Source organism: Myotis myotis, unplaced genomic scaffold, assembly GCF_014108235.1.
Source record: "Myotis myotis isolate mMyoMyo1 unplaced genomic scaffold, mMyoMyo1.p scaffold_m19_p_5, whole genome shotgun sequence".
Lineage (NCBI taxonomy): Eukaryota > Metazoa > Chordata > Mammalia > Chiroptera > Vespertilionidae > Myotis > Myotis myotis.
This window is the reverse complement of record NW_023416357.1, coordinates 6,233,207-6,250,743: the sequence shown is the minus strand read 5'-3', so window position 1 is coordinate 6,250,743 and position 17,537 is coordinate 6,233,207. Positions and strand designations below refer to the sequence as shown.

At 35.4% G+C, this 17,537-nt stretch overlaps 1 protein-coding gene across 5 annotated transcripts in view; it reads right to left on the bottom strand.

Annotated features, from left to right (window-relative positions):
* The window catches only part of NIPBL (NIPBL cohesin loading factor), a 181,763-nt gene that overhangs the window by 27,477 nt on the left and 136,749 nt on the right, over nt 1-17,537 (bottom strand). For all 5 annotated transcript variants that reach the window (XM_036308338.1, XM_036308342.1, XM_036308341.1 and 2 more), the window contains 8 exons: nt 15,580-15,669; nt 12,359-12,573; nt 12,149-12,251; nt 11,366-11,464; nt 11,124-11,270; nt 8,814-8,948; nt 7,876-7,974; nt 6,464-6,517 (listed from right to left, as the gene is read on the bottom strand). In XM_036308338.1, the coding sequence (XP_036164231.1) occupies nt 6,464-6,517; nt 7,876-7,974; nt 8,814-8,948; nt 11,124-11,270; nt 11,366-11,464; nt 12,149-12,251; nt 12,359-12,573; nt 15,580-15,669 (942 nt within the window). The remainder of the gene's footprint in view (nt 1-6,463; nt 6,518-7,875; nt 7,975-8,813; nt 8,949-11,123; nt 11,271-11,365; nt 11,465-12,148; nt 12,252-12,358; nt 12,574-15,579; nt 15,670-17,537) is intronic.

Sequence of the window (17,537 nt, the reverse complement as noted above, 5' to 3'; positions counted from 1 at the left end):
TGGTTTATGACACACCATCAATACTATAGGTGCCGTTTTAATTTATTTACAACAATTCACTGTGAACTCAACTCAAGAATAAGAATAGTTCCAATAATTTATATTTCCCAATGTGCTCCTTCCATTATGGTATCTTCCTTTTTCACTTTCAAGGTAACCACTATGAGGAATTTGATCATTTCTTTGCTTTAAAAAATTATCTAAGCTGTATACTGTTTATAATCGTGCCTGATTTTTCAACTTTGTAAAAGGTATACGGGATGTAGTTGTCTATATCTTTTTGCCTTTTTCATTCAACATTATGCCACTAACTGTCATCCAGGCTGTTGCATGTAACTGTTATTTGTTTTCACCACTACATAACAAGCCATTGTGTGTCTATACTGCCATTCATTTATCCATTCTTTTGAAGATAGGATAACTACAATTTTAGTGGTATAATGAACACTCTCTCATTTGTCTTCAGGTGCACATATGCAAGATTCTATTGGCTATATGTACCGCACAGCGAAATTGCTGGATCATAGGACACATGAATGCTCAACTTTATGAAATAATGCCGTTTTAAAAAACTGGTTGTAATATTTTCTCAATTAGTAGCAATGTTTAAGAGATATTTAATTGCCCTAACCGGTTTGGCTCAGTGGATAGAGCCTGAGCCTGTGGACTCAAGGGTCCCAGGTTCAATTCCAGTCAAGGGCATGTACCTTGGTTGCGGGCACATTCCCAGTAGGGAGTGTGCAGGAAGCAGCTGATCAATGTTTCTCTCATTGATGTTTCTAACTCTCTATCCCTCTCCTTTCCTCTCTGTAAAAAAATCAATAAAATATATTTTTAAAAAGATGTTTAATTAATTTCTTCTCCAAAATTTATCATCTGACTTCTCAATTTTTACCAATCAAGTGGGTGTAAAATGTGGTCTAGATTTGTTATTCCCTGAATTACTAATAAGGTTGAACACCATAAAGGCCATATGTGCTATTTCCTCTATAAAATGCCTAGTCATGACTTTTACTCATTTTTCTGCCAGGACTCTTGCCTTATATTGGTTTGTAGGTGAGGAATCCGTTATATCTTCTTAATAATAACAGTTTCTCGGTTACATGTATGTCAAGTATCTTTTCTCGGTTGGTGACTTGTGTTTTCACTTTCTTTAAGAGGTCTTTTGATTCCTAAATGTTCTTCATATTAAGGTAGTAAAATTTATCAACCTCTTTTTAAGGTTAATGGCTTTTGTGACTTATTTAAGAAATCTTTCCCCCAAAATTTCAAAAATGTATTCACATACTATTTTCTTACAAGTTTTAAAAGATTTCTTTTAATTTATATTGCATTGATTGTTGAGTTGAAGTAGGAATCAATTTAAAAAAATTCCTTATAGAAAGCCAGTGGTCCCAGCCCATTTACTGAAAATCCTTTCCACATTAACTGCAGTGCCACTTCTGTTTCACAGTAATTATAACCTATATATGTGGAGGGTTATTACTAGGCTCTTTATCTTGTTCCACTGATCTATTTAGAACCATACAATCTTAAAATAACCTTGGGAGTCTTCCCTACTCTAGAACTTTTTGGAATAGTTTGAGAAGGATACGTGTTAGATCTTCTTTAGTATCATAATATCTTAAGTACTATATTTTTTAAAATTAGTCCCGATGTATGGTAAGGCAAATCACTACTTGTGTATTTTTCAGAGGCAACAATTATTATTTACTAGCAGTTCTTTACTTTTCCAAACACATTTTACAATCACCTTGACATGTTTGATGAATATTTTTTGTACTTGATTTTGATCTTTTAACATTCTCCCATTTAGCATAACTTTCATTTTAGGTTTTGCAGTTTATTCTGTCAGATTTTATTTTATTCTTAGTTTGTTAGAAGTTATCATTCAAGGGTATTAAATTTTATTTTGAAATGTCCTGTGTCCTCTGAAATGATTACTGAAATATTTACTCTTTAATGTTAAACCACACATACACACTGATGCTAAACCATGAGTATGTAAATATGTATGCTTATGAATATGTATATACACACCTTGCTTTGGATGTATTTAAAAGTAAATCATAGGTATCAGTATACCCCCCTTTTCTTTTGAGATAAAATTTACATGAAATGTATAAATCTTCAGTGTACATTTGTCGAATTTTATTACATGCATTCACCATTATAATTCAAACTCCAACAAAGATACAGAACAGTTCTCCATCTTTAGCTTATCAGAACCATCTGGAGAAGCTGTTTAAATATGCAATGATGAGCCTCGCCTTCTGAGTTACTGATTAACGAAGCCTGGGGTAAAGCGCCTTAGCACTTACATTTCTAACAAATCACAGGTAATCTTGATAACTGTTAGAACCACTGACAGACTACCATTACCCCAAAAGTTCTTTCACATTTCTTCCAAGCCAATCCCTGGCCCCCTGCAATGTATGTACTCTTCTGTCTAAAGCAATCACGCCAAAATGGCGCCCGCAGGCTGCATGTGACCCACAATGAATATTTTTGCGGTCCAGCCAATATACCAGTATGTAAGAAACACCTTCATAAAAATTTCATAACTTAATTTTTACAATATCCTGTTATACATAATTATTAATAACGAACTACAATGTTTGCTAATGACTGATTACTATAATTGTGCTGCATTTATTTCCCTTATGCGCAGGCGCACCATTTCTCTCCACTAATACTAGCAGCGAATATTTTAGTAGCCTTGCCATGTCATTAGTCTTGGACTGACTTGTTTGGTGTGCACAACAGGAAATATTTTGCTTTTGGAGAACAAGAAAAATAGGTTTATTTGCATTACGCTTATTAATTTGTGCAGTTATTCAGTGTCTGGTAAATTTATGTTCGAGAAAAAATATTAATTTTTATTAAAATGTTCTATTATTTTATGTTAACGATTACACATTTATTTCAGCCCTTTGTATGCAGCATGTCTCTATTGAAATAAACCTACGTTTCTACGAAAATTGAAGCTTTTGTTTTTTTGCAGCCCACATAAACTTAAACCTGGTTTATTTGGCCCGTGTTAGCCTTTAGTTTGACATGCTTGGTGTAAAGCTTCCTTTACTCTGCATAAAATCTTATTGTTCATTTATGTTGCTGTATAAAAAAGGACGAAATAGTGCCATTTGCAACAACATGGAGGGACTCTGAGAACATTATGCTAAGTGAAATAAGTTAGTCAGAAAAAGCTAAGAACCATATGATTTCACTCATATCTATAATAAAAGGGTAATATGTTAATTAGACCAGACGTCCTTCCGGACGTCCTTCCAGATGAAGCTGCGGCAGCGGGGGCTGAGCCCCTTGCACCGTGCATCAGCCCTCTAGTGTGGGATATAAAAATGAAACTCATTAACACAAACAGCATTGAGGTAGTTGCTAGAGGGAAGGGGGTTGAGGGACAAAGGGTCCTAATATAAGGTGACAGGAGAATATTTGACTTTGGGTGGTGGGCACATGGTGCAACATACAAATCTTGTAACATAGAAACCCACACCTGAAACCTATATGTTCCTGTTGACAAATGTCACCCCAATCAATTTAATAAATAAAATTGAAAAAAGGAATGATATTATTGATACCACTTATCAATAAAAAGGAATAAAATATTAATATACCATCAATATTCTCCTAATTAAGAGAAGTAAAACACAGCTTAAGCCAACTGGACTTGTAATCATTCAAGCTGCATGATTCCACTGAAATAAAATTCTACAAAAGGTACAATTACAGTGACAAAAGGTAGACTCGTGGTTTCCTAGGGTCAGAGGGAGGGGATCCTTTACAAAGAGGCACAAGGAAGCTTTTAAGGGTGATATTCTATATCTTAATTGTGCTGGAGGTTACATCACTGTATATAATTATTAAAATTAATAAAACTGTATACCTAAAATTAGTGAATATTTTTGCATGTAAATTATACCTCAATAAAACATTTTGGTTGTTAAAATATCATTAAATACTATTTTATTACTAAAAATACTGTTTAAAATTTAAAAGCTAAAAATTTAAAAGTAAACAAGAAATCAACTTCATTAGACAGTAAATTATTGATATAATCAAACAGAAAAAAAGTTATTTCAAGATAGATTTCTAATGGTGTACTACAGATAAAAAGAAATGCAAAAATATCAAGTTATATTCAATAATCTTACTGTAAATATAGTGGGGCAAAGCAAATAAAAATTGTGTTTATTTCCTTGGGTACCAATTTTCACACTTGGAGGAAAGAATAAGATAAAATAAAAAGAATCTCATGATCTTAAATTTGAATTAAAAATATCAATACAGTGCGGCCTGTGTAGCTCAGTGGTTGAATGTCAACCCATGAACCAAGAGAGCACAGTTCAACTTGCAGTCAGGGCTTGATCCCCAGTGGTATGGGGTGGGAGGTGGGAGGGGAGGCATGAAGGAGGCAGCCAATCAATGATTCTCATCATTGATGTTTCTTATCGCTTTCCCTTTCCCTTCCTCTCTCTGAGATCAATAAAATACATTAAAAAAATCAATATAAATTCTTGATTTCTTTTTCTTTTTCTAAAAAAATGCATATTTTAAAAAGGTCCAAAGCTATGATAACTCTTAGCAACAAACAGTCATAGCACCCAGATTATTCCCACTGAAGAGAATTAGGACTCTTTGGAAAATGACCGATTTCAGATTTGGGGCAGGAAATGTACAAGATGAGTCTAGGGCAGTGATGGCGAACCTATGACACGTGTGTCAGAGGTGACACACGAACTCATTTTTTTGGTTGATTTTTATTCGTTAAATGTCATTTAAATATATAAAATAAATATCAAAAATATAAATCTTTGTTTTACTATGGTTGCAAATATCAAAAAATTTCTATATGTGACACGGCACCAGAGTTAAGTTAGGGTTTTTCAAAATGATGACACGCCGAGCTCAAAAGGTTCACCATCACTGGTCTAGGGGCATCTTGTAGAGGCAGAAGTTATTCAGGTTACAAAAGAGCAATAAGATTACATAAAAAGTATATAAGACCAACTTGAAGGGACTAACATTGGGCAAAGATGGGACAATCTGAGCTTCAAAAAGAATGACTGCAATAAATTAAAATACATAAAAATCTATTAATTCATACTGATATTGAAAAATGAAAAAACTAGTCATATTTGGAGGATGATATGAAAACTCATTATTCAGAAAACTAATGTAAACAAATCAAGCATTTCCCCTGCCTTTCCTGTACAAACTATGTTTACAGTAACAGTCAGTACAAAATTCCTCTTTAATATGAAACAAAATAATTAGGAAAAAATCAGTATTTTGTACCTTCTAATGAAAATAATGCATCTAGGTAACCATCATTTAAAACTAATCATAAAAAACTTTATAACAGACGCATCAGTAAACTCAGAGATTAATGAAAATGGGACAAATATTATGTGCCTCCTGATGTGATGCAATAACATTCAGCATCACCTATGAAGTATTCTTCTCCTTTACTATCAAAACTGAACTTTATATTAAGCCCCTAGATCTAAGAGGTTACAGAAAAAAAATGGTGGATAGAGGAACAACTTAAATGACACCAGAAGGAAGAGATCTATGAAATCCAGAAACGTGGAATAGTCTACAGAAAAACATGTAAGTGGCATGAAAAAAGGAGGTGTGTGAGGGATCGAGTATTATAGATTATGAGACTTAAGAGCCTTATCAATCAAAACAACTGCAAACCAACTGTAAAAATATATTTTTGAGATTATAAGGAAATGTGAACACTGACTAAGTATTAGATATTAGGGAATAACTTATTAATATTTATTTTGATATAGATGACAATGAAATTGTGTTTTGAAGTAATTTCTGTTAGAGACAGATACTAAAGCATTTATGGATGAAATGATATAAAGTATGGGAACTGCTTTAAAAGTATTACAGCAAAAAAAAATGGGGAGGGACAGAGATAAAACAAGATTGGGAAAATGCTGATAATTTTTGAAGCTGGGCGATGGGTACTTCTATGTATTTAAAAATTCTGAATAAAAAAATTTGTAGGGAGATAAACATTCCTATTTATGAAATTTTAAAAGAATATGAATTGTGGCTTAATTCTGCACTACTATAGGAAATCCTACATGCTTTATATCAAATTATGTAAACATATATTTAATACAATCTGTATATTTATAGCTATGTCTATTATCTAGATTAAAGGGATAAGAAAAAAAAATTATCTGGAAGGGAAGATAGAATTTCAAGTACTGATATAAAACACTTACTTGTAATAAGTAATTGAATAATGGATTAAATAGTGGTATTAACCATAACATTCAGTCTAATATACTGAAATAAACTGTCCCTACCAAAAAGGCAAAAACTTAAAAAAATAACTGAAAATGTTCTATTACATCATAAAGTCTACAAAGAACTATTAAATTTCATGTTATCTGTTATCAGGAGTCAAAATAACACTCACGTTTTGAAGGAGTTGCTCAAACCAGTCATATCCAGTATCTCTGCATGCTGCAACCTATGGAGGAAAAAAAACAGTGAAAATATCAAAATTACAAATTTACTTACTCTGAATAAAACATTCTTTTATGCTTTAGCCTTAAGTATATAAATGTCTCATCAATGCCCTCAAGTAAAAATTTTATTTTTAAAGTAAACTATTATTTTCAGTAAGTTGACAATTTACCAATGTTAAAGAATTTTATTCTAAAAATTAGAGTTCCGATGCATAAAATTCATGCAAGAGTAAGCCTTCCCTCCCCCGGATGCCGGCACCAGCTTCCCTCCGGCACCCGGGAACCAGGCTTCCCTTCATCCAGAAGATTGTCTGGAAGGACATCTGGTCTAATTAGCGTATTATGCTTTTATTATTATAGATATTTTAGAATACATTAAAAAATAGTGTAATGTACTGAAATTAAATGTGGTATTGCATTTTGAACAATAACTTGAATCATATGGTGTCAGAAAAATGTAAGGTCTAAAGCAGCGGTTCTCAACCTGTGGGTCGCGACCCCTTTGGGGGTCGAACAACCCTTTCACAGGGGTCGCCTAAGACCATCGGAAAACACATATATAATTACATATTGTTTTTGTGATTAATCACGATGCTTTAATTATGTTCAATTTGTAACAATGAAATTGGGGGTCACAACAACATGAGGAACTGTATTAAAGGGTTGCGGCATTAGGAAGGTTGAGAACCACTGGTCTAAAGCAATAAAAATGGAAATGTTTGCTTCATATTTTCCTGCTAGTTAGCAGATTTAAAGACATCAGTGAAACAGATAATCATGTAATTGATAATATAAAATTTCTTATGTTCAAAATATGACAAGTATTGTGGGTCAAAAAATCTATAGTTTCACAGTTAAACATAATAAAACTAATCTTAATTCATGTATTCTGAAAAAGGTAAGAATTATTATCTCATTTTAGGTTGTATCCTTGGGCTATTATTGTTATCTATTCATCATTCATTTCTTTCCCTCTCAGGTTTCAATGATTGGAGGAATTTGAAGAATTTTAGTATTCACGCTTTAAGTCAATGAATGTCAAAATATGGAGCTATGTAGGAACACCAACCTCATCTTAATTGCATCCCTCGAGTATCTCCAGAAATTCTATATAATAAAGAGCTAATATGTTAATTAGACCAAACAGCAGAACAACTGTCCAGACGACCTTCCTGATGAAGCCGGGGCTGTGAGGGCTGGCTGGGGCTGTGATTAGGCCTCTAGTATAAAATGAGGGAAGTAGTACTAAATGTCGAGGTTAACCAAATATCTCAATATTGTCCCTCCTTTTGTAAAATGGGGCAGACCTCAACTAGTTTTGCACCTACAGGGACCATCGCCTTGTTGCTGTCCTTCTTACCACATCAGTGATGTTTAAAATTTTCCTTGTCATTGCTTCCTTGTCATTGTGTGGAGTTGGAGTAAACCAGAGTTTTTGGAATGTTTCATTTACTAATTTCTAGAAGAAAGAAAATGTTCAAATTAAGAAATTTTAACAAACATGGCAAAATTCTCAATCCCAAATTCTTATTAAAGCCTAGTAGAAAGCTATAAATAACTAATTAAAATACAAGTTACTGGGAATTCTTGGTACGAATTTCTCAGTTTTTAAAAAAATCACCAATTTCTCACCAAATATTTGGTAAATATTTTAAATGGGTGACAATATGCCTTGCCTAGAATTTTTGCATAGTATACACTCAAATGTTTTAAACAACAAAAAATATTTTTACTACTTTTGGGGGAGAATTTATTTAAATAAAAACAAAAACCCAAATATTGGAATAATCACATATATGTAAATTCACTAATAAACTCAGGATAAAATTTTCAACAAACTATTTACTAACTTAGAAAACCAAGCATATGTCATGCAAAAAAATCAAAGTTACTTTAATTTGATAATAAATTTCCTATATATACATATACTGCAATCCCTATAATGACATTAGATATTATAATTGCTGAATTTGAGAAAGATCACCTTTATTAATTAATACAAGATCTAGAAATAAGTGTGTATTAAAGTAAGCCTTTTCTTGAATTTACAATCTAAAAATACTGGCTTGTAAAGTTTTATATATATAGATGGGCAAAAGTAGGTTTACAGTTGTGAGTATGCGAAAGTTTATTCTTGTATTATTATTTATTAATTATTGCATTATTTTCCATACAAACTGTAAACCTGCTTTTGCCCACCCCTTATATTTATACCAACAAAAATCTAGATATAAGCATTTAAATTCTTTAAAAACATTTATGAAAAATGATATTTAAGTAGTCAATGTTTTATTTTACCTTAATGCCCTCTTCATCATTAACTCTGCGAATCATTTTTACACACATTTCTGTAATTTTTGGAAATGTTGGTTGTTCAATACAGATGTCTCTTAGGATCTTTATTACTCTTTTCCTGACACTGATACCAGTATCCTAAGAACAGAAAGGTATTTTTAAATGTCAAAAAAAATCGATATTCCTAGATGTATAAAATCTGTTAAAATAAAATCCTATATAATAAAACCCTAATATGCAAATTGACCAAACAGTGGAACAACCAGCTGCCATGATGCATATTGACCACCGGGGGCAGATGCTCAACGCAGGCGCTGCCCCCTGGTGGTCAATGTGCTCTGCTCAGCCAGAAGCTGGGCTCATGGCTGGTGAGTGCAGTGGAGGTGGAGGGAGCCTCTTCCCGCCTCTGCTGTAGGCAGGCAGTAAGTAGCCAGGGGTCCCGGACTGTGAGGTAGTGTCTGACTGCCGGCTTCAGGGATCTGGCCTAAACCGGCAGTCAGACATCCCACAAGGGGTCCCAGACTGCGAGAGGTTGCAGGCCGGGCTGAAGGACCCCTCCAGTGCACAGAATTTCGTGCACCAGGCCTCTAGTTAGAAAGTAAATTTTAACAAGCAGAATAGTTACTATATAGTAACATGATAAATATGGTCTACATATTTCTTCTTTATGTGCCTTCTTACTGATGTTACTATAAACATGGGTTATTTTATATTGTCATTATTTTAAGATATATCTATTCCATGGAAAAATATTAAATAGTTAGCACTGAACACAATACTAGAGTAAAAGTTTGCCAAAATTAAATGAGATAGTTAACATGAAGCTTTCAGAATATTGCCTGGTACTTAAACAGCATATGAAACACTTTTAGCAAAAATGTCTAACGTAAGTCTAATCAAACCATTGCCACTATCTTATGGTTTATAGGAAATACAAAAAACAAAAGAACAAATTAAACAAAACAATGAAGAATATGAAGACTGACCTGGTCTGACAAGGTCAGAGGAGAAGTGTGTAAAAGAGTTAGAAAATACCCTAAATTTTAAAACATGACCAGCAGACACAATGATCTTTCATTAGATTGTTTTAAAAAAAATTTTTTCATCCAATATTTGGGACAATTGAAGAATTTGAATATGAACTGGTTATCAGATGATATTTTGTTTGGGTGTGAATTTTTTTGAGAATTAAGCTCAAAAGTAGTAATACCTATGGTAGAAGTAGTAATATGTTTTAATTTAAACTAATTTAGCAAAGAATATAGATGACATGGTGGTGGATACATGGGTGTTCAATGTACTATTTTTCTTTAATGTTACACATTTTCATAATTAAAGAGTTTTAAAAATAAATAAAAAGCATAGAACACTTAGTGTGTAAAATTATTTCCATTATGCAGTTTAGCAATTGTGAAAATATTTAGAATATATTCCTAGGGCAGATACTGTCAGAGTTCATTAGTTTGGAAATCCTATAGGTTTTGCCCTTCACTCTTGAAAACACTAAGGCACTAAAATTCTTCCATTCTTAAATACTTTGTTTCAATCAAGATTGTATGAAAGTTGAAGCTGAAAATATCTATAACTCTCAATCAAACAATATTCTGATATTAGACTAAAGGTGGTAAACTGTCATTTTATGTGCCTAGTGCATCTCTGTTGAGTTATAGAAGAAGTCAATATGCCTGCAGTGCGTGGTATGTAGATTCTGCAGGTATCTAGTAATTCCAATGGTTCCTCTTATATTCCAGGAAAATGCTCGAGGACCAGAGAAATCCATGACATATAAGAAAATTATGTATCTTAGATCAGTATTTAAGTTTGTTCTTAAGACACAAATGACTTTCTGGTCTAACTTGCGTGTCATAATTCAGCTTTAAGAAAACATCATGCAGACACACATGAATAATTAAAAAATACTGCCAGATATCAAAGTTCTGTACTTAGTTCTCATTGAAATAATTCTTCCTGTTTATATGTACACTGATATATATGTATAATTTTTCTAGATTCCTAACCAAAATATTTAACTATGCCATGTAGTTCCTATCATTTACTCATAATAAACTGACATAATCAAAGGGCAATAGTAACTGAAAAAAGGAATCCAATTTTGACCAATGATTTCCTAGAGTATTGAGCAGATCTCCTGGAATACATCTTTCCTTAGAAAGCTGCTACAGTTCACAGATTGGGCAATATAAATATGTAATTGGTATTTACTTTTCTAACTTAATGTTAAAAATAATGTGACAGTACTAGGAAAACCAAATTATATTCATGAATCGTAATAAAAATGACAAAACAACAAACCAATATTCTTTCAATCAGCATATCATAATACTGCTCAGCAAGCTGAGGTCGACAAAGGACAAATCGACCTAGTAATTCTACTGCTGCTTCCCGGACACTAGTAGAGTTATCCATCAATCGGCCATGAACCCCACGCTGCATATCAAGCTAAAGAAAAACAAAGAAAATATAATTTACACTTAAAGCTAATATTTTAATTTGAATAGAAAGTTCAGATAAGAATCATGTGTGCTCCTCTTTACCCTTGCTAGGATACTGGGGTCTACAGCAACAACCTCAGATAAACACTTCATGGCTTTTGTTCGAACGGCAATTGCATTTTCCCCAAGAACTCGAAGAATCTGCCAAGCAAACAATGACATTTTCATAAATTTTACAACATTTAACATTTCAACAAAATATAGCATGCAAATAAACAAAAGATTAAAAATATCGTATTTTCCTCGAATCTATATAATACAAGCCTAAGTGACCATTACAGTGGAATGACCAGAACAACCAGTTGCTAGAATGCATACTGACCACCAAGGGCAGACGCTCAATGCAGGAGCTGTCCCCTGGTGGTCAGTGCATTCCCACAGGGGGACTGGCCGCTGAGCCAGAAGCCGGGCTCATGGCTGGAGCATGCAGCGACAGTGGCGAGCCTCTCCCGCCTCCGTGGCAGTGCTAAGGAACAGCGAGCTGAGTGGTAAGGAGCAAGGGGTCCCAGATTGTGAGAGGGATGCCCACCTGCTGGCTTAGACCTAATCCCTGGGGGCCTAAGCCAGCAGGTGGACATCCCCCGAGGGGTCCCGGACTGTGAGAGGGTGCAGGCTGGGCTGAGGGACACCTCACCTCCAGTGCATGAATTTCGTACACCAGGCCTCTAGTTTTTATATAAGTAAAAATCTATTGTCAACATAGAAACAAATGCTACTTTCATGATCTTTATCTTTTCCCAATAATGAAGAGATATCATATACTACTCCCACAAATAGCCAGAATTAGATAAATATCATTGTATAAGGAATTTTGGTCCAGTTTACCTGTGTCAAATAAATATCAAAGCTCTGGGCAAACGGCCTCATAGAGGCCAAGTATCGAACAATCAAACAAGCATCATCATAGTCCACAGTATCAGAGTTCATCCTGCAACAAAAAGTTATTAAATTTTATTTAATTTCTTATAAAGTAAGTGAATAGATTTCAAAGAGAGATAAATAAGAAAGTAAAGATGTGTTTGCTCTAGATCTTACTTTAATGTGCTGAACTGAGAAGGTGTGGTTTTGATAATGCTTCTAAGAAACTTTTTCCGGTTTTCAGCTCGATGCATAATTTGACCAGTTGTTTCAACTTCCTTTGCGTGATGTGTACCTTCAGATGATTCCTCATCTTTTTGTGATTTCATTGCTTTTTCTGTTTCCAAAGTTGTGTCACGGAACCACTGGGCTATATAGAATTTACGAGAAAACTGAAAAGAAATGAGATGTGAATTTGATGAGACTGGTACACAATCAGGAATATAAATATTAAGATTTATTTTAAAACAACTTCCATCAGATGAAAACATATTTTAAGAAAAAAGTTGCCGAAACCGGTTTGGCTCAGTGGATAGAGCGTCGGCCTGCGGACTGAAGGGTCCCAGGTTCGATTCCGGTCAAGGGCATGTACCTGGGTTGCGGGCATATCCCCAGTGGGAGATGTGCAGGAGGCAGCTGATCGATGTTTCTCTCTCATCGATGTTTCTAACTCTCTATCTCTCTCCCTTCCTCTCTGTAAAAAAATCAATAAAATATATTAAAAAAAAAAAAAAGTTGTAACGTTTAGAATATCTAAATGATAGAAAAAATTATTTCACTTAGTCCCATTATAATGATGTCAAAAGATAATTCGATAAACACAACTGTATTAAATACCACTATTGACTACTTTACCTAAGGACAGTATCACATGAGTCAGTAAAATTAGAAGGATAATGGGTCAACTAAAAAAAGTTTAGAGCAAATAGATAAAATGCTGATAGCAGAAGATTAGTTATTTTCAAAATCTCAACTTTAAGAAATAAATAGCCAATTAATATTTAAATATTTTAATACTGAGTTATATCTCTAATCTGTTCATTTCAATGATTGAAAACCTTCAGTAGTTGGCTAAATAACTTAGTTAACTCCAATCTCTTTAGACTGCATTTCCCATCCGTTAAAAAAAAATTAAAAGCATCCCAAATTATGCATACTGTGTCCTAATAAATTTTATAATAGGAACTATTATACTATTTTTGAAACTTAATATTACACAAAAATAGAATTAAGGATTATATTAAAAGTAAATATACATATACAATTCTAATAGTTTCTTTTTATATGCTTACAGTTTCTTTTTATATGCCATGCCCTCTGTGAGGACCAATGATCTAGTCTAATCTTAAAGATAACCTATGAAAGGATTTCCAAATACTTCCCATGTCACACAATTTTAGTACAGTAAAACCTCGACATAATGGGCTAATTCGGGTGAAGGTATGTCTGTTAAAGCCAAAAGTCCATTATATAATAAAGTAGGTTTTCTGAATGCATATGTTAAAAATTGACAAATTAGTTTACCTGCCGGGAGCCGGTCCATCCTTGCTGTTTCAAAGGACCTGGCATATATGGCATACTGTTCTTAATATGTTTGCTCACCTTCTTGGCACTATGTGTTTTAACCAAGGTCTCTGGGAAAGGTTGTTTCCCCAGGTAGGGATTTTCCCCTGAAGTTAGGGAGGGAATAAAACCCCTCAACTAAGTGCCAGGCGGGTAATTAATCACTTTAACTACGAACAATCATGCTTAAGCTACATAATCTTTACTCCCTGGAATGGAGATAAGAAATGCCCTAACCTTTGTAATAGAGATTGATAGGATTGAATCAACTGGTATAAATACAGATGTAACAAGACAGCAAGAGTCAGAACTTAGAATACAGAGCTTAGAACACAGAACTAAGAAGACAGAACCTACACAAAACCTACAGACAGAAGAATTTCGCTGGAGAGAACATGGCAAAAGATCCTGGACTGAACCTGACTACAGAAATTGGCAAGAGAACCTGACTAGAACCTGGTGACTGAACCTGGCTGGAGAACCTGGACAGAACCTGGCTGGAGAACCTAGCGAGGGAACATGGCTACAGAACCTGGCTGGAGAACCTGGAGAACCTAGCAAGAGAACATGGACACAGAACCTGGCTGGAGATCCTAGCCAGAACTTCGCTGGAAATCCAGACCAGAACTTGGCTGGAGATCCTGGCTAGAGATCCTGGCTAGGCTGCTGATCAACTGAACGCTGTCTCCGTGTCCTTCCTTCTTCGCCGACTCCGTCTACGCCTTTGGGGACCCCTGGACCCGCTGGGGTTGGACCCCGGCATTTACCTATTTTTCTTACGTTGACACTTTTTATGTAATTTAAATTAAGTATGAAAAGTTTAATTTCACAGAAAAGTTTTCTATATGTATTACTGTAATTTTATTTTTTAAAATGTATTTTGAATTATTTTGATGGGCTCTTTTTGTTTTGTAAGTGTATTTTTATTGATTTCAGAGAGGAAGGGAGAGGGAGAGAGAGATAGAAACATCAATGATGAGAGAGAATCATTGACTGGCTGCCTCCTCCATGCCCCTACTGGGAATCGAGCCAACAAATCCAGGCATGTGCTGTTGACTGGAATTGAACCTGGGACTCTTCAGTCCACAGGCCCAACGCTCTATCCACTGAGCCAAATCAGCTAGGGCTGTATTACTGTAATTTTAAATTTATATGGAATAGGTCTAGTAAATGCATACGAGTAAACAATTGTACACAGCTGAGGTGTGGCTTAGTGCACACGGTAATATAGGACAGCACGCATTAAAACTGCTGCAGAAAGTCATGCCACAAGGCAACAATGGAACCAATTACCATGCACAATAAGGATGATCATGTGCTAATCATCTGCCAAACATTGTTTATGAGCAATGACTCTTGGATTTAAATATGTAACTATAGTTGTAGATATATATTTATTTATGTTGCTGAAATTACTAGTGTTTCTTTTCAACATATGGCCTATTCACTAAAATTTATTAAAAATAACAGTGAATTAATAACCTGTTAATTATAAGCAAATATTGGTTAAAAGCATTTTAAAATTAACAGGGTGTTAATTTTCACATATGACATATGGACAGGAAATTTTGTCCACTAAATCTGAAGTTCGTTAAATTGAGGTCCGCAAAATCAAGGGCTTACTGTACACTATAATATCTGCACCAGAATTCCATATAAGACAAGTCAATCCATAACAATTCTTTTCTGTTTAGATTATCAACTATCCTTTTGTTTCAAAAATCAACATTCCAGACAATTTTCCCCTTCATGATATTTCCCAATTTTCTTTCAGACCCAATTTGAATAAGCATTGTGCTATTAAAAAAAAAAAAAAAAAGTTGAGAGAATCCTACCACCAGTGAAGGATCAGTCTCGGTGTTTTCCTCCAAGTAATCAAGTAATGCTTTTTGCAATTGCTGGATTTCATCTTCTCCTCCTGAAACCTATAAAATAAGCCGAATAAGAATGTACTTTAATAAATTCCACAGTTGCAAACACAGAGGAAAAAATAACAAATAATAAAAAGGAAAATATAAGTATAGCAACTAAATGGAAGAAACAGAAGAATACAATTTTTGAAAAATGTATTGATAGCTGAAGTTGGCCTTTATTTCTATGAACTTCATGTCATCTTTCTTTGAGGAGCAGCCTTGTAGCTGACATAACAATGATCTGAACAATGTGTTAAATCCTCAGAGGCAGAAAGGTCCTAGCAGCGGTTTTTCTGTTCGGAAAAATCAAAAACTCCAAATTTTTAACTAGTATAGGAAACTATTATTATCTGTATTATTAAGTGTTATATGTTTCTTTGGGATGTTATTTTTAAAAAGAACATTCTGGAAGGGAAATATTTTTATTTGTAATTAATATAAAAATAGTACTTTACTTCACGTAGGGTATCTATAATAATAAAAGCATAATATGCTAATTAGACCGGACAGCCAAACAACCTTCTGGACATCATTATGGACATTCTTCCGGATGAAGTCACGGCAGCGGGGGCTGAGGCAGAGGTGGTTAGGGGCGATCAGGCAGGCAGGCAGGCAGGCAAGCAGTTAGGGGTGATCAGGCAAGCAGGCAGAGGGGTTAGGGGCAATGAGGCAGGCAGGCAGAGGGTTCGGGGTGATCAGGCAGGCAGGTAGGCAGGCAAGTGGTTAGGAGCCAGGGTTCCTGGATTGCGAGAGGGTGCAGGCCAGGCTGAGGGATACCCCCTGCCCTCATGCACGAATTTCATGCACTAGGTCTCTAGCTAAATATAGAGTAGGTGAAGTGTTCATTTGATACAGGTGCAAAAAGGTACTAAATCTTTAGGTCCTGTCAAAACTACAACTATAAGACAAAACAATTATCATCCAGAACCACGGGAAAGCTGGCCGAGTGGAAGTTCTACAACTAGAAGGAAAGAAAGAAGCGCACTGAGACTAGGTAGGAGGTGCAGAGGCACCAAGAACAGAGGTACAAAGGCATGTGTGAGGCGGGCTGCACCTGGATGCGTGTTTTTTTTCAATTGGAAGGAGATACAAGCTCTCGAATGCACTGTGCTCGTTTAAGGTGAGATTCTGGTGTTCCAGACTCCTACAGGGAGAAACTGGACTGTCTTGCAGCGGGTCGGAAAGTGAGGGTGGCTTTCTTGCAGAGCTGCTTGCAGGGATCATTGTTGCTGTGGGGGTGCGGGACTCGGGGATGCAGAGATGCTGAGTCGCGGAGACGCAAAGAGTTGCGGAGACGCTGACGACAGCCATTGCTGTTTGCTTCGCCCTGGTGATTCTCTGAGACCCCGTCCCACTCAAATTACATCCCCTCCCAAGCTGTGCGCAGTGGCGCAAAGGAATCACCTCGGCTTTTGCAGCCTAATCTAACTGCAGCTGGGTCAGAGAGCTCCAAAACTTCCAAATCCCAAACAAAGAGGAGAAATCTGCTGATATCACTGTAGCTCCTGCTGGGTGTACTCACACAGTGGTTGACTTGGAGATCCAGGAGCCAGGGTACCCCTGGTCAGATACCAGATTTCAACTCCTTATATCCCTAAGGGACACACTCAAGAAGCAGACTCAGTGAGCACCAAAGCCCCACTGAAGCAAGTCCTGCCCCATAAGGTTGTCTCCAGCACAGCAGTTCTTCCACTATAGACACAGCAGGTCCTTGCAGTCAGCCAAAAATGCAGAGACAAAGAAACATGTCACAAATGAAAGAAATGAAGGAAAGCAAACTAATGGAGGACATAGAGTTCAAAACCACAGTTATAAGGTTACTCAAGAATCTTCTACGAACCTCTGAGGAACTTAGTGAGACCTTCAAGGATCTTAATGAG